At 39.3% G+C, this 26,029-nt stretch overlaps 1 protein-coding gene across 4 annotated transcripts; it reads left to right on the top strand.

The window, feature by feature from the left end:
* The first annotated feature begins 313 nt into the window (after positions 1–313).
* ALG8 (ALG8 alpha-1,3-glucosyltransferase) lies at positions 314–25,005 on the top strand. 4 transcript variants are annotated; one of them, XM_075126258.1, is made up of 13 exons: positions 314–332; positions 4,720–4,798; positions 5,949–6,142; positions 7,381–7,490; positions 8,801–8,868; positions 9,495–9,621; positions 12,824–12,927; positions 13,329–13,449; positions 13,816–13,955; positions 15,093–15,232; positions 20,177–20,274; positions 22,427–22,499; positions 24,314–25,005. In XM_075126258.1, the coding sequence occupies exons 3-13, from the start codon at positions 6,039–6,041 to the stop codon at positions 24,543–24,545; spliced, it is 1,317 nt and encodes a 438-aa protein (XP_074982359.1). In that variant the 5' UTR covers positions 314–332; positions 4,720–4,798; positions 5,949–6,038; the 3' UTR covers positions 24,546–25,005. The 4 variants fall into 4 exon arrangements, with proteins under 4 accessions (XP_074982359.1, XP_048696614.1, XP_074982363.1 ...); XM_048840657.2 differs by lacking the exon at positions 314–332 and adding an exon at positions 433–578; XM_075126262.1 differs by lacking the exon at positions 314–332 and adding an exon at positions 433–578 and having other exon boundaries at positions 13,329–13,462; positions 13,858–13,955; positions 15,127–15,232.
* The last annotated feature ends 1,024 nt before the right edge of the window (positions 25,006–26,029 follow it).

The raw sequence follows: 26,029 nt of genomic DNA, 5'->3' as shown, positions 1-26,029 counted from the left end.
GTGGTGTTGAAGAGTGCTGCTTACACTCCCCTTCCATGCATACTGGTCATTTAGCCCAACCCCCTGCTCAAAGCAGGACCAGTCCCCAATTTTTGCCCCATATCCCTAAATGGCCCCCTCAAGGATTGAACTTATAACCCTGGGTTTACCAGGCCAAAGCTCAAACCACTGAGCTATTACTCCCGCCTGAACCAATACCCCAGCCCTGACAGCACTGTCCATTCATTCAAGACTGAAGCACAACCCACACTATAGATACACATTAGCGCCTGCGCAGTAGACCTGTCCCCAGGGAGCGTTCAGCGCGAGACCGAGGGAACTCAAGAGCTAACGTACGCGTAGGGCGAAGTCTGCAAGCAGGGGGGGGGGGCGGTGGCGCATGCGCGATGTGGTCGCAAGGTTATTTTTTTTAAGACCATCTCGGCGGGCTGGCGGGGTCACTTTCTGCGCGTGCGCAGCGGCGGTACCGGCGCTGTCCGTGAGCGGCGTGTCATGGCGGCGGGCGGAAGCGGCGGGCGCTGGTTCCTGGCTCTGGCGCTCGGGGTTTCCCTTCTCAAATGTCTCCTCATACCGACCTAGTAAGGGCCGCGGAACCGGGCCGGTACAGCCCCCCCGCCACGTCTCTCTGTGTGTCCGTGTCCTGCCCAGCGCCGCCGCCGCCGCCTCCTCCTCTTCCCGCCCGCCCAGTCCCCGGGGAGCCGCGCTGACAGCCCCGGCCCATCCCCTGCGCGGGGGCCAGCGGGTCCCCCGCCCCGCCCCGCCCGCCCCGCCGACCTGCACTCCCTGGGCGGGGGGAGCTGTGGCGCCTCAGGGGTCAGGCGGGCGGCCCCAGGTTGCCTTGGTACCACCCGCGCAGTGTCGCGCGGCCCTAACGCCCTGGGGTGCCCCGCGGCGGCGCCGTGGCGTCAGGTGGGCAAGCGGGAGCCCCGCTGCCTCCCGGCGCGGCCTTGCAGGGCGGCCGCCGAGCCTCCCCACGCGGCGCTGTCCTGGCGCGTGGGGGCCGCTAAGGGGCTCCTGCCGGGGGCCCTGTGTTAGAGCAATGGCTCTTCGCCGTCCAGTGCAGCTGCCTCACACCCAGAGAACGGTGCCCCGGGGTTTATGAAGTCAGCTGGCAGTGAGGCTCCCCCACCCCACCCCACCCCCGCCAAAGCAACCCCTAAAGAGTTACATCTTGTACGAGCTTTTGCTGGTTTGAGCTGCAGATTCCCCCCCCCCCCCCCGCCGCCCTCTTTTCGTGCTGCTGGAGGGGCAGGGCATCAGGTCATCTGAGAGTCAAAAATCTTTTCCAACGCCCACCTTTGGTTTACTTTGTGCTTGACACTAGTGGCCTTATCTGTCACCCTTGAAAGTGATGCTGAATTTTGCATATGAGTTTCAAAATGTCTAGGCTTTTAGCACAGATACTGATGGCTCCAGCTAGGCTACCAAGCCCCCAGATGGAGGAAGGCTATTTAATAGGACTGCGCACTTATGTGATGTGGCATTGTGGGTGTGTTTGTTTTTCTAATACTGTACCTCAGTTATCATAATTTGTCTCAGAATTGATAAATTTTGAAAGTGAGAATCCATCTTTTTTCTTTGTCCTGATTGGGAATAAATTTGGGGTTGTAATGATGATGGAGAGTTGAAAGCAATGTTATCTGGCACCTTCTGTAGAGAGTATTAAGAATGTTCCTAAGCAACCTGATTGATGTTCTCACCTCTTAAAAAATCTCACTTCAAATCTGTGCTAGAGGATCAAAGTATGATGTCTGCTTTCCTCAAAGAAGAGCAAAATAAAGGTTTTGCTCAAGGCCGTCTGTGACCCTTTATGGGTGTGTTTTTTTAACTCTCTCAAAATAAGAAATTTGTTTTAAAGATGCAGTGTGAAGTCTCTTACTTTCTGTGAAAAGTTTAATAGTAAACAAAAGATGCTTCTACTGTTAAATTACATAGTTACAGGTTTCAGAATAGCAGCCATGTTAGTCTGTATCCACAAAAAGAAAGGAGTACTTGTGGCACCTTAGAGACTAACAAATTTATTTGAGCATAAGCTTTCGTGAGTACTCCTTTTCTTTTTATAGTTGTTTCAGACGTTTACAGAGTGGGATTTTCAAAAGTTTATAAATGACTGGAACACAGGTGCTTTTAACTCAAACTTAAAACTTAAGTATGAACACTGTCATTTGCTAAATATGAGCATATTCATTTCCTTAGTATGTTCATAAGTATTTGTTGGAGTAGCTCATTATTAATACTGTTTGATGCTTAGATCTGTTTTCATATTACATAAAATCTTTCTCATGCTCATATGAGGTTTGATTCTGCAATTATAAAACAGAATGGTTTGATTTTTTTAAACACGTCTCGTTAATTTTGTAACGTGAGCAAAGTACTAAAAACTGACCTTTTTATAACAGCACTGGAATCATAGAATCATAGAATATCAGGGTTGGAAGGGACCTCAGGAGGTCGTCTAGTCCAACCCCCTGCTCAAAAGCAGGACCCATCCCCAATTAAATCATCCCAGCCAGAACTTTGAGACAATTTACCCTTGAGGTAACCAAAAGCATTACATATTTATAATGCAGCTTTAATAATTTGGCAGATAGCTGTCAGATCAGAACAACATCAGACATGAATCTTCCAATATTCTCTGTAATAGCTTTTATATTTCTGAGTAACAGGAGTCAGCTTTTCTATAAATTGGGACGGTTTTCAGTTAGTCAGGCTCCCTGTACAATAAGAATACTCTGCAAAAAGAAAAGGAGTACTTGTGGCACCTTAGAGACTAACCAATTTATTTGAGCATTATCTTTCGTGAGCTACAGCTCACTTCATTGGATGTAGCTCACAAAAGCTTATGCTCAAATAAATTGGTTAGTCTCTAAGGTGCCACAAGTACTCCTTTTCTTTTTGCGAATACAGACTAACACGGCTGTTACTCTGAATACTCTCTGCAGTGAGTCTTTGCAATAGGTGTCGTTAAGGTGAGAATGGTGTTATCGAAATGTTTAAATCTGATGCCAATACTTAATTTTAAAAAGTTCTTTACACGTTCAAGTAATCTGGTAGTACTAATTGTTTGTTTGTAATAGTTTCTGTTGCCTAGCAACTAGAGTAAAGTTTGTAATAAGTACAAATGCTAATGGTAGAATATTATAAACTAAAATAAGCCCTATGCAAAGGAGATCTTTTTTAGCTTTGTATGTTCTCCATTGTTTTCTGTCTATATTTCTAACAATTGTTATATGACCTGGAGGATAACAAGATTATAAAGGAATGGCCAGCATGCATTTGTCTAGAACAAATCATTCCAAACCACCCTAATTTCTTTCTTTGACAGGGTTACTGGTCTAGTGGATAGGGGGAAGCAGTAGATATGATATATGTTAATATTAATAAGGATTTTGACACAGTGCCACATGACCTTCTCATAAGTAAACTAGGGAAATGTGGTCTATATGAAATTACTATTAGGTGGGAGCACAGTGGGGTGAAAGCTGTACTCCAAAAGTGTCAGTGGTTTGCTGTGAAACTGGCAGGGTGTATCTAGTGGTCCTGAGTCCAGTACTTTTTAATATTTTCATTAATTACTTGGGTAGTGGAATGGAGAGTGCACTTATAAAATTTTCAGATGACGACAAGCTGGGAGGGGTTGCAAGCACTTTGGAAGACAGGATTAAAATTCAAAACAACCCTGACAAATTGGGGAATTGGTTTGAATTCAACAAGATGAAATTCAATACAGACAAGTGCAAAGTACTTCCCTTAGGAAGGAAAAATGAAATGCACAACTATTAAATGGAGAATAACTGCCTAGGTGGTAGTACTGCTGAAAAAGATCTGTGTGTTATAGTGGATCACAAACTGAATGAGTCAACAATGTGATGGAAGTTGCGAAAAAGGCTAATATTCTGGGGTATATTAACACGAGTGTCGTGTACAAGATATGGGAGGTAATTGTTGTGCTCTACTCGGCACTGGTGAGGCCTCATTTGGATTAAAGGTTTAGGGTTTATTTAGTCTTGAGAAAAGAAGATGGAGGACCTGATAAGTCTTCAAATTTGTTAAGAGTTGTGGTAGAGAGGACAATGATCAATTGTTCTTCATGTCATCTGAAAGTAGGCCAAGAAGTAATGGTCTTAATCTGCAAGATTTCTACGAGATAAATTTAGGTTAAATATTAGGAAAAACTTTCTAACTATAAGGGTAGCTAAGATCTGGAATAGGCTTCCAGAGGTTGTGAAATCCTTATAATTCAAAGTTTAAAAAAAAAAAAACAGGTTGGACAAACACCTGTCAGGGATGATCTAAGTTTACTTGGTTCTGCCACATCACAGGAAGCTGGACTTGACTTGTCGAGGTCCCTTCCAGCCCTATATTTCTATGATTCTATTACTTTTAAATTGCTTTACTTAAAAATAGGAACTTCAGCTCCTGATGCCAAGCAAAACTGAGAACTATACTGGATCCTAATATTCCTGCTTGTTAGCAATTTGTAGAAACCAAGATGACTCGTGCTCTCTTATAGTTACTACTGTACTCAGGCTGCTTTTTTAGAATGGTCTAGTTACCACTACGGCTTTGATGCAGCTAAATTCACTGGACTAGCAACACAAATAGTTTCTTTCGGATTCTTTTCTGTGGTACCTGTAAATGGTTGAATATTTTGAAAAAGATTTTTTTTAATCTTTAAATCTGTACATGCCTTATTATTAATGTCCGTATTCTTTGCAGTCATTCCACAGATTTTGAAGTACATAGAAACTGGCTTGCCATCACTCACAATTTACCAGTTTCTCAGTGGTACTATGAAGTAAGTTCTTGTTCTGTTCATTTGCTTTTTAATTGTGTGTGAGTTTTGTACTTATTAGAGACACCAGTCTGACATTCCGAATGAAGTCCTTTCTTACAGAAAATATACATCATGGATACTGATGGTCAGTAGTTCGTGGTTGTTTTGCAGTAATGCCCAGGGATACCAATCATGGATCAGGACTCCATTGTGTTAGTGTGATACTCTCCTCAGGGCACCCAGAACCATAAGCTAGTGTGTTACTTTCTGTCTCAGAAATTTTGGGAGAGCTTTACTAAAGCTTAAACTGTGTCAGCTACCTGCCATGCCAGTCTGTTAGCTTAGCTGAGGGGACACGCTTCATTTTGATATATATGCTGAGGTGGCTTGTAGTCAAACTAAGAATAAGGTCATTACTAAAGTGTGTAGATTTAAGTGATACAAAGCAAGAGTAACAGAGACAGGAACAGTATGAAAGAACCTGAATGAAGCAGTTCACAGTGAACATCAGTCCACATCAGAAAAATAATTGGCACCCTTGTGAAGAGAGAGTTGTTTTGTTCTGTTATGGGTTCTTATACCGCCATCACTGTAGTATCAATGATAATAAAAATTTACAGGTAAGCAAAATAAGAAAAATGGTGCTTGAGAACTTTAGTTTGTTTTAACAATATTTACTTTGTATATTTTGACATTTGATGTTGATAACTTGTGTTTTAAGTTATAAAGCTTTAACTTTTTGAATCTCAATGCCTACTGTCACTAGATTGTCTGACAACCCCGCCCCAATATTTTTTTTATTTAAATGGATAAAAATTGAAAAAAATGCTTTAAAATGAACAATGATATTATCAGTCAGTTGTAAAAAAATAAATCAAAATGCGAATTCTGCCACACCTACCCATTGCCAACCCCAAAAGACTTCCAGTTCCTCCATAAACACTACTATCTCATAGGAGAGCTGCTGAAGTCATTTTCAGCATTGTACGTTTTCAGCATTCAGCATGTTCAGTTCCATTGTGAAGTAGGACTGAAATCAAAGTTTGTTTGATACTGGCTGCTGGAGTGAACATACCAATTAATCTCATATGACAAACTTTTCTATATAAAAATCTCTGAGCAGCTGTCTTGATCTTCAGATCTGAATTGGTAAATCTTATTTTGTTTTTAGGCAACTTCTGAGTGGACCTTGGATTATCCTCCGTTCTTTGCTTGGTTTGAATATGCACTTTCACACGTTGCCAAATACTTTGACCAGGAAATGCTGGTTATCCAAAATTTGAACTACTCCAGTCATGCAACAGTCTTCTTCCAAAGACTTTCTGTCATTTTTACAGATATTCTCTTTGTGTATGCAGCCCATGAGTAAGTCTCAGTGTTCTGTTCTTTGGGGACAATGGGGTGTCTGTTTAAAGTATCGAGTTTCAGAAATGGGCAAGTGGTAATCACAAAGGTGTCTACATAGAGACTTGTAAATGTCTGGAAAGAACACAGTTGGCTAAACCTATTCAAGGAACAAGTGTGGGGGGGTGTAGCTGAGAGACCTTTTTTCCTCTTTTATCTGGGGAGTCTAATGTTGTGGGCACAATTAAATTTATTTTAGAGATTAGTTACCTTCTGTCATATGTAATGTACTTGGCAGTTTAAGAATTCTGAAGGAATTCAGAGCTCAGACTGGATGACCTAAATCTTTTTTCACCCTGTTATGATTCTAAACATGAAAGAATCTCATTCATGTAATTTTGACATCTTGTCACATATTAAACCGTTCTTGTCTATTGGTCTTGTCTTCCAAATTTAACTTTTTATTGGCAATTAGTTAAGCAGTCTTAATAAAAGTTCATAGCATATTTGAAATATACCGTGGATTTGGGGGAGGGCAAAGAGTGTGTGTAATCTCTCACGTTGGGGGCGGGGAGTGAGAGCATATATTTTGAAGAAAAATCTGTTGCCCACCAGAGTGATTTAGAAATAGCGAAGTCTTGCAACAACACTCCACTCAGTAAAAGTATGGTCATAGGTTCTGTATTTTTTAAAGTACAATAGAAATAATTTTTAAATAAATACTACCTTGCATGTTGCATTCCAAACATGCTAATGCATGAGAATCTGGTAATGAAACTTATTGACTGTAAAGTAAATAAAAGTTATGCTGACTATTATATTTTCCTTCTCCAAGGTGAGAGAATGCAAAAAACAAATTCGATTTTAAAAATTCCTTGATTTAATAACAATATGTTATGGTTGTAATCTAGACAAGGAAAAAATCTTCAAAAATTATCGTTCTTAACCTTAAAGCCCTTATAATTTTCTAAATTCTGTTTGATACTTTCTTCTTGGGAAATTAGTCAGACCTTCAGAGTTTTGTGTTTGAAAAATAAAACAACTGTTCCTATTTTAGGAAAAACATATTTCCAGTTATACAATGTCATTGCAAATTAATTTTTTCTTTGATAATTTGAATGAATTATCAGAAATTTGCTATCACTTTTACTAACTGGCATATGGCAGAACTTCCCTGTAGGGATCATTTTCCGTGTTGTTAATATAAATAGGTGCTAAAATAAATAATTCTATATTACTGTTTGATTTCCTTCATTCAGATGCTGCAGATGTGTAAATGGGAAACGACCTGGAAAAGAACTTCTGGAGAAACCAATGTTTGTTCTTGCTGTTTTGCTCTTATGGAACTTTGGCTTATTAATTGTGGATCGTATCCTTTCAGTTAGTTATCAAAATCTAGCAAGACTTTAAACAAATCAAATACAATATACACAAAAACCACTGGCACTATCTAATATCTTAGTCAGAACTAATATTACTCTTGATTGCAACCTTTGTGTTACTGTTTGGGTTTCAGGAGGGTCTCAGCTGAGTAAAGTTTCATTGTAACAATATATTCAAAGTTTATTTGTAAAAGTTCTGTGATCATGATAATATAGCTCCAAAGAGTTGGATTACAGCTAGAGGTGGTTGGAATTTACTGGTTTGGCAAACCTAAAGTGTTTCACAGAGACGGTTAAACTTCTCCGGGGTTCAGAGGGTCCACAACTCTGGAGCAGTCAGCGTAGCAAACTCTCTTTGACTTTGATTTGTTAGTGTGCAACCTAGAACTTGAATTAACTTTCTTTGCCTTTAATTTTCAACATTTCATTTAAAAGAAAAGAGGAAGTAGAAAATGATAATGCTAACTAACAGATTTAGCAGGCATCAGTCAGTCTTGGCAAAATGTGCACTGATCTAGCTAGGAGCACTTGTTAGTGGCAGTTAATATACATTAAAAAATGAGCACTTCAGCAGCTTTATGAAAATCCAGTGCATCTTGAGAAGTATGAACTCTGTCATTATATTTTTAGCTGCAGTATTTGAACATCCATGACTTTAGATTAAAGTGATATTTTCCACCCTTCACCATGAATATGTACTCATCAGTGAGGTCCATTTCCATGCCATGTTTCTGACATGCCATTACCATTTTTTCAGTTATATGTGTAGTGAGGAAATATAGAAGGAGCATGGCAGCAATTATTTTTACAGCAGAAAATAACCATTTGTGACAGTTTTCCCCCAGCCATCTCCATAGGCAGCTCAAACACCTGAATATGTCTGCTTCAAACATTTAAGTCACTTCTGAAAAGACTAGCATTTAAAACTTCAGCAAAAAGGGGGGATTTTTCATCAAGTGAAAATGGTGGTGGAAGTGGATAGTGGATTATAATTGAATCCATTTAGCATAATAACCTTGTTTATAGCGTTTTTTGTTGAGTTCCATAATACACATAACACTTTGCTATATTACCTGCGTGTAACCAAGAATTTCTCAGTGAGGTTAAGCTCTGTAGCTTTTATATTTTCTAATTAGAACTGATAACAAAAAGGTAATTTTAGAGCCAACTTGGAGTAATAATTTAGGAATGTTTCCTTGATTATAGTTCCATTTGATCTGTTTGCTGATTGTGGACTTCAGATTCTGTCCAAGCAAACCAATGGTAAAAAAAAGCTTCTTCCTTGACACAAGTTCAGATATTCACTTTCAGTACAATGGCTTTTTATTTGGATTGATGCTTCTTTCTGTTGCTCGATTATTTCAGGTAACCGTAAAATCAAGTTGCAATGTTTCTGTTGTTCTGTGACATAACCTTTTACCTTAATCATGGTCCTGCTCCTGTTGTAATAAGTGGGAGCAGTTCTGAACTGCTGCCCGCTAGAATTGGATCTCTTAGTATTTGTTCCAGTTTTTAGTTCACTTGGCCATAAAATATTAGCTGTGCTGTGGAGACAGCATATCTGCCCACCCGGTGAGGGAATGAGCTCTATGTATTGCTGTTTAAATACACAGCTTCTTCCTAGTTGTTACAGGAGGGAACTCAGCTGTTTTGGAGGGAGCTACCAGTCCTTTGGCAGGAAAGATTACCCTGAGGAAGGGGGTTTATCTCTGAGGCTGGGGAGATATGAGGGATCCCCTGGGCTCCAAACACCCCTTAAGGTCAAGAAACTATCTTGTGACCTGAATCTACCCTGCTCTGGCCTAGTTGTTTATTCTAAGCAAATGGAAAAAATACCCATCCCTGCATTCATACATGAAATGTTTTGATGCTTTAGGCAATGGAGGAAGGCCGTCTTTGAAACTGCTAGTGTTAAGGTAGGGTGAGTTTAAATGTAGCTCTTGTGGGGTTTCCACCTCTACAACTTTTTTTTTTTTTTTTTTTTCATTTAGAAAAGGCATTTGGAGGGTGCTCTTCTTTTTGCTGTTCTCCTGCATTTCAAACACATCTACATCTATGTAGCCCCAGCCTATTGTGTATATTTGCTACGATCCTATTGTTTCACTGCAAATAAGGCAGGTAAGTTACTGATCCTTCCTTAATGTGTTTTGTATTAATGATGTGTGGGAAGAGGGCCCAGAAGGTATAGAAAGACATGACATTTACATTCAGTGCTAACCTGTCATTACTGTCCTTGAAATTCTCTTTTATAAGTCTGACATATTACCTTGCATGAAGCAGAATGGTGATGGGGTAGCGATAAGTCCACATTTATTCAGTGGATGCAAATGAAATAGAAGCTTTGACTTAAAGTATTTTATTGGAGACTGTTTTTTAAGTTGCTCTTGTAGAAGCTTCTCTTTCTTCATGTCATTTCCGTACTTCTAAAGACTCAAGTCAAGCCAAGACTAGCAACAATTTGAGTGTTACAGAAAGCTATTTTGGAGAGATGTAGGATGGCTAGATCAGTGGTTTTCAACTTGTGGTCCATGGATCCCGGGGGGTCTGCAGACTATGTATAAGATTTCCAAAGGGGTCCGCACTGTCGTTTGACATTTTTTAGAGGTCCGCAAATGAAAAAAGGTTGAGAACCACTGGGCTAGATGACCCAGCTGGTCCCTTCGAACCCTATTTCTATGGATTACTGTTCACTTTATAGTGTTCAAAGATATGCTAGATCTTTTTCAGAAGAAAAGGAAAGAATCATAGAATATAAGGGTTAGAAGGGACCCCAGAAGGTCATCTAGTCCAACCCCCTGCTCGAAGCAGGACCAAATCCCAGTTAAATCATCCCAGCCAGGGCTTTGTCAAGCCTGACCTTAAAAACCTCTAAGGAAGGAGATTCTACCACCTCCCTAGGTAACGCATTCCAGTGTTTCACCACCCTCTTAGTGAAAAAGTTTTTCCTAATATCCAATCTAAACCTCCCCCACTGCAACTTGAGACCATTACTCCTCGTTCTGTCATCTGCTACCATTGAGAACAGTCTAGAGCCATCCTCTTTGGAACCCCCTTTCAGGTAGTTGAAAGCAGCTATCAAATCCCCCCTCATTCTTCTCTTCTGCAGGCTAAACAATCCCAGCTCCCTCAGCCTCTCCTCATAACTCATGTGTTCCAGACCCCTAATCATTTTTGTTGCCCTTCGCTGGACTCTCTCCAATTTATCCACACTAGTCCCTGTGCCAAAGAGAAGACTATCTACAGTTTAAATACTATACAACAAATGAAGGTTACAAATAATAGAGCGGGGATGGGGTAAGAGACAAGATTAGAAGCAATATGATTTTATATCCTGGCATCTCATTGAAGATATTTCCTCATGCAAATGAAAATAAGGGGGGAAAAAAGATCCAGGAGAACAAATATAAACCCACTTATTGTGGGCGTAACAAAGAGGTGAGTTTTCAAGATCTAAATGAGATGGTACTGGCTATGCAGATTGGAATAGGGTGAATGCTTCATGCCTAGTGAACAGCAAGTACAAGGATATAAACCTTGCAAAGAATGTTCTTCACTTTAATCTCCAGAATTCCTCAAGTTAATGGGACTTATTTGAAAGCAACTGCGTCCATGCGCTAGGAGAGTTAAGGCATCCACAGACTAATTGTATTTTGCAGATGTCTATAAATTCAGAAGAGAGAAGAAGGAATGAAAAGTGAATAAACCAATAAGAAGTCATTAAATCCATGTCAATGCACAACATGCCTTGTTTAGTTGGAGCTGTTTTACCAGCAAAATGAAGATTGGTTGTCTTCCCAAACTGCTGCAGACTTGACTTTTTTTTTTCATCAAATAGCCTATTTGGAACCAGTTGGTAAAAAGTACAGTCTAAATGTTTAAAAGGAGATATTCTGACACTGGCCTCTAACTAATGGTCATAGATATTTACATTTTACTGGCAAAATGACATTTATGTTGCATTACCAGAATAAAGTCAATGATGATAAAGTTCAAGTTAGTTATCAGAAAGAATAGATGTAGGTAGACTGAATTTAATTTTTCCTGCTAAGACCTACTTTGAAATAATGGTCCATTTGAATTTATCATGGCAATAAATGTTCTTTTCCTCATGCATACACTAAATAGTGCTAAGGACTATCTCTGTTCCTTCTATTCTGTTGAAGATGCAAGCTCATAAAGTGGCAGCAGTTAGAGCAGTATTTCATAAGTGGTGTGTAAAAAAATGTAAGCATTTTAAGCTGAAAGTAATGGCATTCTAATTCTAAACCATAGCTGCCTAAGATTTTCTATAAATATAGCAAATCTATATATTTCACGATCTGTTCTAAACTGGATAACATTTACGTAGAGACATGTAAAAGAATAAATGGACACAAATCAGATGTCAAGAATTATAACATTCATAAACCAGTCGGAGAACACTTCAATCTCTCTGGTCACTCGATTTCTGATCTAATAGTGACTATACTTCAACAAAAAAACTTCAAAAACAGACTCCAACAAGAGACTGCTGAATTGGAATTAATTTGCAAATTGGATACAATTAACTTAGGCTTGAATAGAGACTGGGAGTAGTTGAGTCATTATACAAAGTAAAACTCTTTCCCCTTGTTTATTCCTCGCCACTGTTCCTCAGATGTTCTTGTTAACTCCTGGAAATGTGCTGGAAATGGCCCACCTTGATTATCACTTCAAAAGGTTTTCTCTCCCCCCCCACCTCACTCTCCTGCTGGTAATAGCTCATCTTAAGTGATCACTCTCCTTACAATGTGTATGATAAACACTCATTTTTTCATGGTCTGTGTGTATATAAATCTCCTCACTGTGTTTTCCACTTTATGCATCCGATGAAGTGAGCTGTAGCTCATGAAAGCTTATGCTCAAATAAATTGGTTAGTCTCTAAGGTGCCACAAGTACTCCTTTTCTTTTTATTTCCTTTTATTCCTTTGTCTGTATCCATCTGTTTGTCCTATATTAAGCTTGTAAGTTCTTTGGGGCGGGGGCTGTCTTTTTGTTCCATGTTTGTACAGCGCCTAGTACAGTGGGGTCCTGGTCCAAGACTGAGACTCCTAGGTGTTGTTATAATACAAATAATAAACTAGCAAATTAAAGTAGAGCTCTCTGGCAGTTGAGAAATGGGTATAACTTTGAGATTTGTAAACCTAGTTGTTGAACAAAACACTGATTACTCACTGAAGATATTCACTTAAGGGTGATACTCGCACTAGCTTCTTTACTACTCAGGTCAATTTGTTTGCTTCCCATTCCTCTTCTACCACCCCAAATATCTCTATTAATACGAATGTTAATTTTCTGTAGATGGATCCCTCGAGTGGAGCAGCTTCAGTTTTCTTCGCATTACTTTGCTGGGATTGATTGTCTGCCTTATTTCTGCTCTTTCATTGGGACCCTTTGCAGTTCTGGTAATGTCTTCTTATTCCCTAGCCCTCTAACCTTTCTTTTAGGGCTAGTCTACACTACTGTGCTACACTGGCACAGCTGTAGCACATCTGGTAAAGACACATTATGCCAACGGGAGAGCACTCTCCCATCAGCAAAATTACTCCACCTTAATGAGAGGTGGAAGCTATGTCTACGGGAGAGTCTCCTGCTGACTTAGTGCTGGTGGACAGTGCTTAGGTCGATGTAACTTGCGTCACTCGTGGTGGGGGGGGGGTGGCTTTTTAACACCCCTGAGCGACATAAGTTACATTGACTTAAATGATAGTGTAGACAAGCCCTTAGAAACAAAGTTGAACAATTTAAAAAAATTGTGAAGAGTCTCTAAACGAGGGTCCTCTTCTATTCTTTTTGTTCCCTACAGGGCCAGCTGCCTCAAGTCATTTCACGGCTTTTCCCTTTCAAGAGAGGCCTCTGCCATGCTTATTGGGCCCCTAATTTTTGGGCTTTGTACAATGCAGTGGACAAAACATTAGCAGTTGTTGGTACAGTAAACTAGTTCTGTATTTTCAGTGCTTACTTGCATATAATGCCCCTGTGGTACTCAAATTCCCTTTCTGAATTCATGTAATGAATGAAATTTTGTTGCTTGTTTTTAAGATTCATTTAATCATTTGCTTTTCAGCTCTATGCATTGCATAGTGTTAGGTTCCCAATTGCTGTAGAAGAATAGCTTGATTATTGAAACTTGCGTGAAATCTCTGCCATATCTTTGTGTTCACATAACTGTTGCCGTTTATATTGATTTAAATGTTGTTATATACATACTTAATTTTTATGAAAAGTTATAATACGTATCTGTAGCTGAAAATGTACCTATGCAATTTGACAAACATTCTGTTCACTTGCAGGTATAAAATATAAATTCCTTGATCCTGAAAAGATTCCTAAAGCCTCAATGACGGGTGGATTGGTTCAAGAATTCCAGCACACCGTCCTTCCTTCTGTGACTCCACTAGCAACACTAATTTTTACCTTCATCTCCATATTGGTAACTTCAAAAAAATGATAGTCTTCGATATGTTTTTAATTTCTGTGTCCCCTTTGCCCTTGATTGAATAACATAAGTGTACCCGATTCATATACTTTTGCTCTGGAACTAGGTAAGTATCTTTGTATTGGAAAAGAGCAGTTAGGGTGGATGTTGAGGTAGTAGTAATTTTGCATAACAAAGCATTCTCTGAGTATTCCTAGAATCCATAGTCTCTGTCAGCTATAGAGTATTCCAGAAACAGACAGACCTATAGCAGGAACTCTGTCAAAACCACTTTGATTACTGTGCTGGAAGTAATTCTGTAGATAGTGATTTGAGTAAAATTCAAGGGATGTATCAAGACTGGACTGAGATGCATTGTCAGAGCTCTTTGGAAAACTTGCTGAGCTCCTAATAGCATTATCTGGAGACAGGAATAATGGCGTTGGTCCCTCACTTTTCAACACCCCACCTTTTTTAATGGAGTGAGGAGCAGAAGGCTCAGGTGACTGGTAACTGGATCATAGAATATCAGGGTTGGAAGGGACCTCAGGAGGCTATCTAGTCCAACCCCTGCTTAGAGCAGGACCAATCCCCAGTTTTTGCCCCAGATCCCTAAATGGCCCCCTCAAGGATTGAACTCACAACCCTGGATTTGGGAGGCCAGTGCTCAGCCCACTGAGCTATCCCTCCACCAAAGTAGAAAGGATATAGAATCCTTTCATCCTAGACTGTCAATTAGTATCCTTTGGCCACCAATATACTGAATGGCCATTAGATGTTCATTTATGTGAAGTGGGTTGGTGGTTCCAGTTAAATTCCCAGAGGCAGATCCCCACAATCAGAAAAACACCATTTGTTTGGCAGTGTGAGTGAAGTTTGCATTTCTGCTGCTCATGTTGTTACTGTTATATAGATGGAAGACTTCAATCTCCAGTGTTGTCTATTTGACAGCTTCCTTCAGCACTACATATACACACCAGAAATATATACCTTCCTGGGATGCTGCAAAGCAGTGCTGTGGTAAAAGCAGGAGCTGGATGCTCATTTGTGTATTTCAATAATAACATCATAAAGCTTCATATGGGTGCAATAGCTTATATACAGGATTGTGAAATTGTACACTGAAGTCTTATTTTTGCCTGTTGTTTCTAGCCCTCTGTTTTCTGTCTTTGGTTTAAACCCCAAGGGCCCAGAGGCTTTCTTCAATGCCTGATACTTTGTGCACTGAGCTCGTTCATGTTTGGCTGGCATGTGCATGAAAAAGCAATACTCCTCACTATTCTTCCTTTGAGGTAAGTGACCTGTTAAGTGGTAGTTGCTCAGATTCATGTGGTTGCAGGCTATGATTGAGGAGCTTTTCAAAGGAGGATTGTCACTTTGTTTTCAGTATGATAATTCAGAGAATTCATATCTTATGTAAAACCTCTCAAACTAAAGCATCCTAATTCACTTTACATATAAGAATCATTTCATCCACCATTTAAATATAGCCCCCTCTGAGGTGGAACATATTAACTGATCGAGGGTGCAAAATAACACACACCTGCTCTAAAAGGTAGCATTACTTTTCAGGTGCTCCTAGCAATTCATCTCCTTTTAAAAGATACCTTGCATTCATGGAAAACCTTTTATCCAAGGACTTCATCATGCTTTATTAATGGTAGCTTATCCTCACAATAGCCCTTTGAGGTAAGGACTATACTAACTTTACAAATGGGCATAGAGGCACAAAGAAGCTGCATGGCTTTCAACAAATTGCTTAAGTCAAGAGTGGAATCCAGGAGTCATGACTCCTAGATAGAACTACTACATGCTTTCCTATCTTTCTTTCCATTTGAACATTGGGGGCATGTGTATTGTACATAGCATGACAATAAATTAACTTGTTTAGCTTCAGATACTTAGTAAACTTTGTGTAGGTTAACAAAAAATTAACCAGGTTGCCAAAAGCAATGCTAGCTGGCAAACTGAACCTAAATTCAGTGGCACTCTTGTGCATTCAACTGGAAATCCTGTGGCAGTTTCCATTAAATTTAAAATGGAGCTTTTAGTTGGATTAAATCTGAAAATCAAAACTACAGCCACAACATAACATTCATTGTGTGCTACAGGTTTTTATATTCACACATACCTGCATCATAGAAACTGTTATGGGGAAATCTTGGTAGCTGGAAACAGGGATATTTGGGACTTCTGGTATCCAAGAAGGCATGGTCAGTGATTTAGGATTACTGAATAAGCATGACCAGGAACGAAATTAACATTTGGCCTGTCACCTTCAGGTTTTAGAATTAATGCATTAAGATGACTGGGATAGCTCACACTTCTGAACAGTTGTTTCAGGATGCCTGCAAATTCAGACATGCATCACTGCATTGGATTACACTTACTTCCATGTTTGCTTCACAAACAGGATTTGAACATTCATTTTTACAAAGTTTAGATTCTGTAGCACAACTCTGTGGCCTGGAGTGGATTCTGTAGCTATGAAATACAGGGATCCCTATCCATAAGCATTAGTAGTTGATTAAGCAGATCTTCTCTTTAAATTGCTAAGATTTGAGATTCACTTTGTAGTATGCTATATTTGTGAAGGCCAGTCTTTTGGCTTCTGAGCCTCACTGTCACTTGACAGATGAAACAGCAGTTTGCTGTTTACCATCATTTTGTTTGTTAGGACAGTGCCTTGAGGCCAATTGGAGTCAGGGCCCCATTGTGCTAGGCCCTGTACAGACAGAGACAATCTGACCCCAAAGAGCTTAAAACTAAATGCATAAGGTAAAGGGTAAGGGAGAAGGATAGAACATACAAGCAGAGTGAACAACATGATGGCTGCAAACTTCAGTTAGTTCCTCAGTTTTTTGGTTCTGTTTAAATTAGGGCTGTCGATTAATCTCAGTTAACTCACCTGATTAACTCAAAAAAATTAATTGATTTAAAAAATGAATTGCGATTAATGGCAGTTTTAATCACACTGTTAAACAATAGAATACCAATTGAAATTTATTAAATATTTTGGATGTTTTTCTACATTTTCATATATATTGTATTCTGTATTGTAACTGAAATCAAAGTGTATATTACTTTGGCTTATAAATATTTGCAGTGTAAAAATGAAGAAGAAAAATATGTTTCAATTCACCTCATACAAGTAAGTAGTGCAATCTTTGTCATGAAAGTGCAACTTACAAATGTAGATATTGTTTTGTTACATAACTGCACTCAAAAACAAAACAATGTAAAATTTCAGAGCCCGCAAGTGCAGTCCGTCCTACTTCTTGTTCAGCCAGTCACTAAGACAAACACGTTTGTTCGCATTTACAGAAGATAATGCTGCCCTCTTCTTATTTACAGTGTCACCAGAAAGTGAGAACAGGCATTTGCATGGCACTTTTGTAGCCAGCATTGCAAGGTATTTACATGCCAGGTACGCTAAACATTCATATGCCCCTTCATGCTTCGGCCACCATTCTAGTGGACATGCTTCCATGCTGATGATGCTAGTTTAAAAAAAAAAAAAAGCGTTAATTAAATTTGTGACTGAACTCCTTGGGGGAGAATTGTATGTCTCCTGTTCTGTTTTACCCACATTCTGACATATATTTCATATTATAGCAGTCTCAGATAACGATGTGATGGGTTGAGTCACAGAAACTCCCTCAAGACTGTCACTAGATATGCTGGGATACCACTGAGAACAAACTCCCCCCCCGCCCCCGCCAGAAAAGGCTTCCCTCCACTCCCGTCTTGCTGAGCTAAACACACCAGTCTGCTCCAGCACAGACCAAGAGGTTGGGCCACACACCCCTGCAGTTCACAGAAACTAAGATTTAGCCCAGGGGCTTCTCAGTTAACAGGGACTTTCCCAGCACGTAATATTCAGTCTTTCTGGGATCCTAAACCCCGAATACATCCATTTTACTCTATATAAAACTTATATAGGGTAAAGTCATAAATTGACCACCCTCTATAACAGTGATAGAGAAAGATGCTCAGGTATTAATTACTTTGGGTTAATTAATAAAAAAAATGGTTTTATGAAGTATAAAAAATAGGATTTAAGTGGTTCCAAGTAATAACAGACAGAACAAAGTAAGTTTCCAAGCAAAATAAAACAAAACACACAAGTCTAAGCCTAACACATTAAGAAACTGAATACAGGTAAATCTCCCCCTCAGAGATGTTCTAATAAGCTTCTTTCACAGACTAGACTTCTTCCTAGTCTGGGCCCAATCCTTTTCAGACCAATGTTGTAGTTTATGGCCTGGGTCCAGCAATCACTCTCACCCCCGTAATTACAGTCCTTTGTTCCAGTTTCTTTCAGGCATCTCTTTGGGGTGGAAAGGCTGTCTCTTGAGCCAGCTGAAGACAAAATGGAGAGGCTTCCGGGGCCTTTTATATTTTCTTTCTAGTGAGCGGAAACCCTTTGTTCTTCTGTGCAAAGTCACAGCAACAAGATGGAGTTTGTAGCCACCTGGGCAAGTCACATGTCCATGAATGATTCAGCTTTTTGCAGGCCTACGCCATTGTTTACATGTTAGTTTGAATGTTCCCAGGAAAGCTCAAATGTGGATTGGCGTCTCTCCCAAAGTCCATTGTTAGTTAAGTACTCCCAGTTACTTGAATGATCCTTTCACCCTATGTTGGCCAAATCTGCCTTATGTGTTTCCTGCAGCAAACACTTTAAATACAAGCACAGAGCCAACGCTCACAACTTCAGATATAAAAACGATACATGCATACAAATAGGATGTATATATTCAGTAGATTATAACCTTTGCAAAGAAATGTTACATGGCATATCTAGCATAAAACATATTTCGGGTAAGTCATATTTACACTCATAAGCGTATTTATATAAAGCATTATGGAGTGCAGTGTCACAAATGACCAGCACATGTTGTTCATTTTAAGAACACTTTCACTGCAGATCTGACAAAATGCAAAGAAGTTACCAACTTGAGATTTCTAAAGATAGCTACAGCACTCAACCCAAGGTTTAAGAATCTGAAGTGCTTTCCAAAATCTGCAAGGGATGAGGTGTGGAGCGTGCTTTCAGAAGTCTTAAAAGAGCAACACTCCAATGCAGAGAACCTGAACCACCAAAAAAGAAAATCAACTTTCTGCTGGTGGCATCTGACTCGGATAATGAAAATGCCTCGGTCCGCACTGCTTTGGACTGTTATCAAGCAGAACCCATCATCAGCATAGATGTATGTCCTCTGGAATGGTGGTGAAGCATGAAGGGACATATGAATCTTTCGTGCATCTGGCATGTAAATATCTTGCAACGCTGGCTACAACAGTGCCATGAGAATGCCTTTTCTCACTTTCAGGTAACATTGTAAACAAGAAGTGGGCAGCATTATTTCCTGCAAATGTAAACAAACTTGTTTTTCTGAGGATTGGCTGAACAAGAAGTAGGACTGAGTGGACTAGCAGGCTCTAAAATTTTATAGTTTTATTTTTCAATGCAATGTTTTTTGTACTTAATTCTACATTTGTAAGTTCAACTTTCATTATAAAGATTGCACTAGAATACTTGTATTAAGTGAATTGAAAAATACAATTTTTGATTTTTACTGTGCAAATATTTATAATTAAATATAAAGTGAGCACTGTACACTTTGTGTTCTGTGGTGTATTTGAAAATGTAGAAAACGTCCAAAAATGTTTAAATGTATTCTATTATTGTTTAACAGCGTGATTAATCATGATTATTTTTTTTAATTGCTTGACAGCCCTAGTTTAAATCCATTTAGTGAGGTTGGGTTAGGTGGAGATTACGTAACTGGAAAAACAAAGTTGAGGGCAGGAGGTGATTGGCATGAACAACCACTTGGCACAGGAAAGAACTCTCAGTGAAGTCTGACATCAATGCCTGAATGTCCGTCCTTGAACTACTTTATACAGCTACTCAGCAGCTTCAGCCTCTGGCTGGCTGCTTCCTGTGGTTTATTTCCCCAAACCCACATAGTTTGGGGGAAAGATGCAATATGAATTCTGTGGAGGAGCGTGTCTCCCTTACACAGTTTCGGGTCTAGGGGTTGCCGAGTATAAGAAATGGCCCCTGCTGGGTACCATTTTACTTCCTCCACCGCTAGTACAGCAGTAGCTGCTTAAACTGCTCGTGTTGCTGTGGTGACTTCAGTCTGTCAACTATGACTTGTGTACTTTGGTAAAATTAGGCTTGGTTTCTAAGAGGCAAAAAGTAAATCAAAGTTCTTGTATTTTAGCTTGTTGTCTGTGGAGAGCCCAAAACATGCTGGCATTTATCTAACTCTGACAACTACAGGACATTTTTCACTCTTCCCATTGCTGTTTACTCCACCAGGTAAAGTCCCATGCTTCTGCTGCTTCTCTCTCTCTCTCTCCCCCCTCCCCTACTTCATTTAATTTTATTTCCATTTTTTCAGTGATAGCTCTGCTGCCAGAAACAGTCTAAGTACACAGTGTTGGGCATTATACTGTGTGTCCAAGAGCCACTTTCAGAAAGGTGCCATGTGAAGGAGGAGAAACTGGGTTTTGGGCAGTAACAAAAACACACTAAAGAGCAAAGTGTAAGGTTTGGGCTGTGCACATAAGTGCAGGATGGATGATTTAAATTGCTGATTTAAATCAGCAGGTAGGAATCATTAATTTAAATAATGTTTGTACTTTTTAGTTATTTTCCTAAACAGAGGCCAATTCTCATTCGTTGATAACCATTAAAACATGTTGATTTGCAACTAAATATAACCTTTACAATACATTTGGTGCTTTTTGCTAACCTGGAGTATACACTATAGCTATACGCATTTATTTAAGCAATTATATAGCTTAGCTTACATTTATTCAGAATCTTATTTTTTTCCATTTTTTATTATATTAGAAAATGGTGAATAATGCATTTATTTACTAGATTAATTTTTTACTTGTGATTGGCATCCAGCTCTATTTGGATGGAAATTCAATTAAAAATGCTCAAAACCAGCATCTTAAATGTACTGGATACATGAGGAAAAAAAATTATCAAAAAGTTTATCAAAACATGTTTTAAATGTAAAACAATTGATTCATTAAGTAAAGGCGGTATTATCTGTTGTTAATTAATTGTTTCTGGTTACCATGTCCTTCAAAATTTTCAGACTAATAGATCTCATCCTCTCACCCCAGTTTTTATTCATAGATTGGAAGAGGAAAACAATCTTTCCTGCTTTTTTCAACTTCTGCTTGGTTTCTTAACTATGAATGAACTAGTCATTTAACTGAAATAGTTGAAGAAAGTGAAATTGAAATATGCTCTCTGCAATTGCAGAGGAGACTACTGCTGTCAAAAGCTGGTTTAGCACTTCATTGAACTCTGGTCCAGGTGTTTAGCCAGTGTCTTCCACCAATTCAGTTTTTTGACTTTCTTTAAGCCATGACAGCAAACATATGCTGCTTAATATTTTTGTATTTAATTTAAATAATTGTAAAAATTATAAGTTTAGGTCTTAACACAAGCTGTCTGTTAAATTTAATTTTAAATAGGTTTATTTTTCAAAACTAAACCTGTATTTAATTTAAATTAGAAAATCCAGTTTAAATCAAATCTGATTTATCTTTTTAAAAAATCATGGATTTTTATCTACCCTGAACAAGTGTGATCTTTCCTCAAATCTAAAATCCCCAAGCCTCAAGAGAATTGGGGAATTACTTCAAAGGGCAAAAAATTTCAGTGATCAGACTACTACAGTATTTTAATAAAGATGGGTATGGAAAATTCTCATAGAATCATGTAGCCTGTCTTTGCTATCCGATCCTGGTTCTGCCACATTCCAGAGGTTCTATGCCTTCAAGTTTCCACATAATGATAAGCATCCTTCTACTGGGGGTGGGGTCTGGATTTGGACTCCCTTTGACATCTGGTGATGCTGCTCTTTAAAATGGAGGGGTTGCTGTGTTGAGAAGTGAGAAATTTCCTTTGCACTCTTACTTCCATTTATTACTTTGCCTTTTACATACTTTTTTTCCTAGTTAATCAGATAATTGGGCACTATTGGTTTTATGGAGGGTGCGGGATGGGTTTGTATAGTTTGTTTTCCAGTAGACTTGTTTTTTCTTAGTCAAACAAGGCAGGATCTAAGTATCAATCCACTATATTATATGGTTCTAATATATATTGCACTAATCACTGAAACTAATGATTCAATATGAAGAAATTTGTACAATAGATGTTATGAATGGGAAGGACCTATTGTGTCACTGATCATCATGCTGACTATGCAAGTTTGTTCCTTAACAAATAGTACATTCACTAGTCTAATTTTAGATGTTCCAAGAAATGGGACTTCTGCTACTCCCCTTTGGAGAGAGTGATTCTTATTACCTTTAATAAAAAATGCAAATTTAGTACTAAGTAGTTTAAATTATTGTATCTGTAATTTAAGGATGCTGAAACTTATAAAATAATAATCAAAAACATTGCAAGTTTGTTGAATTTTTAAAAATGTTCCTTATTTCAGAAATCACAACTAAAATACTGCTCATGCTGCTGTTCACAGTTTATAGCTTCTCTTCACTGAGGGCTCTGTTCAGGTAATAACTAAGCAAATATTTTATGTTTAGGCTATTGAAACACTTTTTGTATTACTGGAGGGTACTGTACTGTAGTGGTGGGGCTGGATGGTTTAGGAGGGTGGAACTGAGATACTACTAGTTCAGATCCAAGTCAGTAATGGCCAAACTGTGAGGTGTCAGTCCCTTTCCCAGTAGGCAGGTGTCCACATCGAAAACGTTTAACACTCCTGTTGCAAGAGAAGCCAAAGTTTTAATGAGCACAGAAACAAAACTATCCACTTGGTCCTGGAAACAGTCCATCCACATTGGGGGTTAATGCGTTGTCAGGTACAAAATTGTAATACCCCTTCTAAGGTGTACCTGTTATATAGCTAGAGAATTAGGATTTCAGTCTCCAAAGCTGTCATATGGCAGCTTTCATAATCACTGAATTTGGATGTGGTACTTTATTAACAATACAGTATAACTTGTCAAAGTGCTGAATGTTTTGACAAATACCAGCAAAGAGAGATCAACATTAATTTCTTGAAGACCCCACTATAGAGTATCTCCCAAGCCACTAACATATCTCTTAGCAATTCTAATGTGCATATCTCTATACAGTCTAGGGATGTACATGGGCTGTAGAAAACAGAAGAATCTGTGTGGAAAAGGCAATCAGTTCTCCATCTTACTCTTTGGTTTCTACCCTTTGAATGCTCTGCCAGGCTTTCTTCTGTTCTTGTTTTTTTGTTTTTGTTTTGTTTTGAAATGCTTTGAAGAGGAGAGATTTCATTCAGTCTCTGGCCCAAGGGGAAAGCTGTGATTTATGGGGGAAGTAGTGTCTTGGGTAGCAAGGGACCCTCTTCAGCAGAGGCAACTGTTATAATCTCAATGATAATGCTTAGTTCTAATGAAATCCCCTTAGCAGATGGGATGAAGCAGCATTTGTAGGAGTATGGAGGTACAAAACTGAGCTTGTTGCCAGAGGTAACCTTTTTCAACAGAGCACAGCAGCACCTTGATTTTTTTCTGAGTTGCAGTTAACTGATGGTTTGTATGCCCTCCAGGACAGTACTAACTGAATATCCACTTCTGCAAAGCTCTTCAGGGCTGAAGTTCTGTGCCTATACAATTTAGGGCCTCTGCTAGAGCTTAATTTGAGTTTCGTGGGGCTGATGCTCCTGATCATCTGAAACCTTGATTTGTTCAAGAAAGATGGTGTCCCCTGAGACCTCCCTCCCCAAATAAAGGTTTACCTGTAGTAAGAAACATATTTTAAAGAATATTTACAGTGGAAATATCTCTTTATGTAGGAATTATGAACCATCTTAAAGCTTTCTTTCTGTTATGGTGATCCAACAATATCTGGAAATATCTAGCCAGAAATAATGACCTGACATGTCCACTATCTGAATGTGGAAGAACTGGCATGCAGTGAATGTGCATCAAAGGCTGCGGAAGGTCTCATGGCTCATTTATGTTGGCAGGACGGGTGTGGGGCAAAGTGAAGTGAAATAATTACTGATGCGATTTCTGGTCTAGATTCAAGGCTGCTAAAACATGGAATCTTGTATTTGAGTTTTATAATCCAGGATTATAAAGAAATTAGTTTTTATGTTATGCTAATTACATGCTATCAAGCACTGTATTTCAGTAAGGGGCTATATCTGAAGTTCTAACTGGCTCATTATGCTGTTTAAAAACATGTTGTGACTTGGTGTATAGCAGATGGGCAAGACAAAGACTTGACAAGGGCAACATGCCTCATGTTCACTGAAAAAAAGAGAAAACTCTGAATTGAAATCACACTTAATATCTTTTTCTTTTTCTTCTCCCTCCTCCCCCCACAGAAAAGAGGGGCCTCTGCTTAACTGGCTGGAAACTATCTACCTCATTGAACTGGTGCCTCTGGAAATCTTTTGTGAAATTGTGTTTCCTTTGACCCCTTGGAAACTGAAGTTCCCTTTTATCCCTTTGTTGCTTACTTCTGTATACTGTGCTCTAGGCATCACATATGCTTGGCTCAAACTGTATGTCTCTGTCTTGACTGAATCGGTAACTGTCAGACAGAAGGCAGAATAAAGCAGCATTGGGACCAATTCCAAGTAAATCCTTTAGGAGGATTATCCAGCACTAGGGGGAGTTGTCTTCTAAGATCATGCACATTTTGAAAAGGCAGTATTACTGTGTACGGTTCATCTCTATGTATGCTGCTTTTCAGCATCTCTGAACTGTCAACTATTGTCCCTCTCATCAGAATAGCTCTTTGAAATATTGCACAGCACATGGTGAGATGCCACTTGCCCTGAATAAATTGTGAAATTTAATTGAAAAGAATATTGTATTAAAATTGTCTCTTTAAAATGTCTAGATTACTTCTCTGAAGAGAATGTGTATGGTTTCCTTGTTAATGAGTGATTTTGCCAGAAACCAGTATGGCTACTTATAATAAGGGATCACTGCTGTATAGAAGAGAACATAATGATAATCATGTACTGTGGAAAATGTAAATAAAATACTTTTTTATATTTCTGCATTAAAACCTCTTTCTGGCTGTCTTTTGAGCTGGAGGGGCATCTGTACAAATGAGGAGTAAAACTAATATACAGTGTGGAATTCGTATGCTGATCAGTTTTTTTTGCTAGACACATTTGTGAAACCCAGTGCTGAAATCTCATGAAGATCAGATACTTCTAGTTGCGCCACTATCTGACTTGTCTATTTCTGCTGCGCTGGTTTTCTCCATTTTATACCCCTGCCTCCCAAGTAATTTCATAGAATCATAGAATATCAGGGTTGGAAGGGACCCCTGAAGGTCATCTAGTCCAACCCCCTGCTCGAAGCAGGACCAATTCCCAGTTAAATCATCCCAGCCAGGGCTTTGTCAAGCCTGACCTTAAAAACCTCTAAGGAAGGAGATTCTACCACCTCCCTAGGTAACGCATTCCAGTGTTTCACCACCCTCCTAGTGAAAAAGTTTTTCCTAATATCCAACCTAAACCTCCCCCACTGCAACTTGAGACCATTACTCCTTGTCCTGTCCTCTTCTACCACTGAGAATAGTCTAGAACCATCCTCTCTGGAACCTCCTCTCAGGTAGTTGAAAGCAGCTATCAAATCACCCCCCCCCCCATTCTTCTCTTCTGCAGACTAAACAATCCCAGTTCCCTCAGCCTCTCCTCATAAGTCATGTGTTCCAGACCCCTAATCATTTTTGTTGCCCTTCGCTGGACTCTCTCCAATTTATCCACATCCTTCTTGTAGTGTGGGGCCCAAAACTGGACACAGTACTCCAGATGAGGCCTCACCAATGTCGAATAGAGGGGAACGATCACGTCCCTCAATCTGCTGGCTATGCCCCTACTTATACATCCCAAAATGCCATTGGCCTTCTTGGCAACAAGGGCACACTGCTGACTCATATCCAGCTTCTCGTCCACTGTCAACCCTAGGTCCTTTTCCGCAGAACTGCTGCCTAGCCATTCGGTCCCTAGTCTGTAGCTGTGCATTGGGTTCTTCCGTCCTAAGTGCAGGACCCTGCACTTATCCTTATTGAACCTCATCAG

The sequence above is a fragment of the Caretta caretta genome, chromosome 1, assembly GCF_965140235.1.
Source record: "Caretta caretta isolate rCarCar2 chromosome 1, rCarCar1.hap1, whole genome shotgun sequence".
Lineage (NCBI taxonomy): Eukaryota > Metazoa > Chordata > Testudines > Cheloniidae > Caretta > Caretta caretta.
This window is presented reverse-complemented; position numbering and strand designations above follow the sequence as displayed.

What these genes read in the sequence shown, in the direction of transcription:
- ALG8 (XM_048840657.2), top strand. Translation starts at nt 493, where the DNA reads ATGGCGGCGGGCGGAAGCGGCGGGCGCTGGTTCCTGGCTCTGGCGCTC. An exon ending in TGGGACCCTTTGCAGTTCTG is followed by an intron (nt 12,928 to 13,328) that starts GTAATGTCTTCT and finishes TGTTCCCTACAG; the next exon opens with GGCCAGCTGCCTCAAGTCAT. An exon ending in CAAAACATTAGCAGTTGTTG is followed by an intron (nt 13,450 to 13,815) that starts GTACAGTAAACT and finishes GTTCACTTGCAG; the next exon opens with GTATAAAATATAAATTCCTT.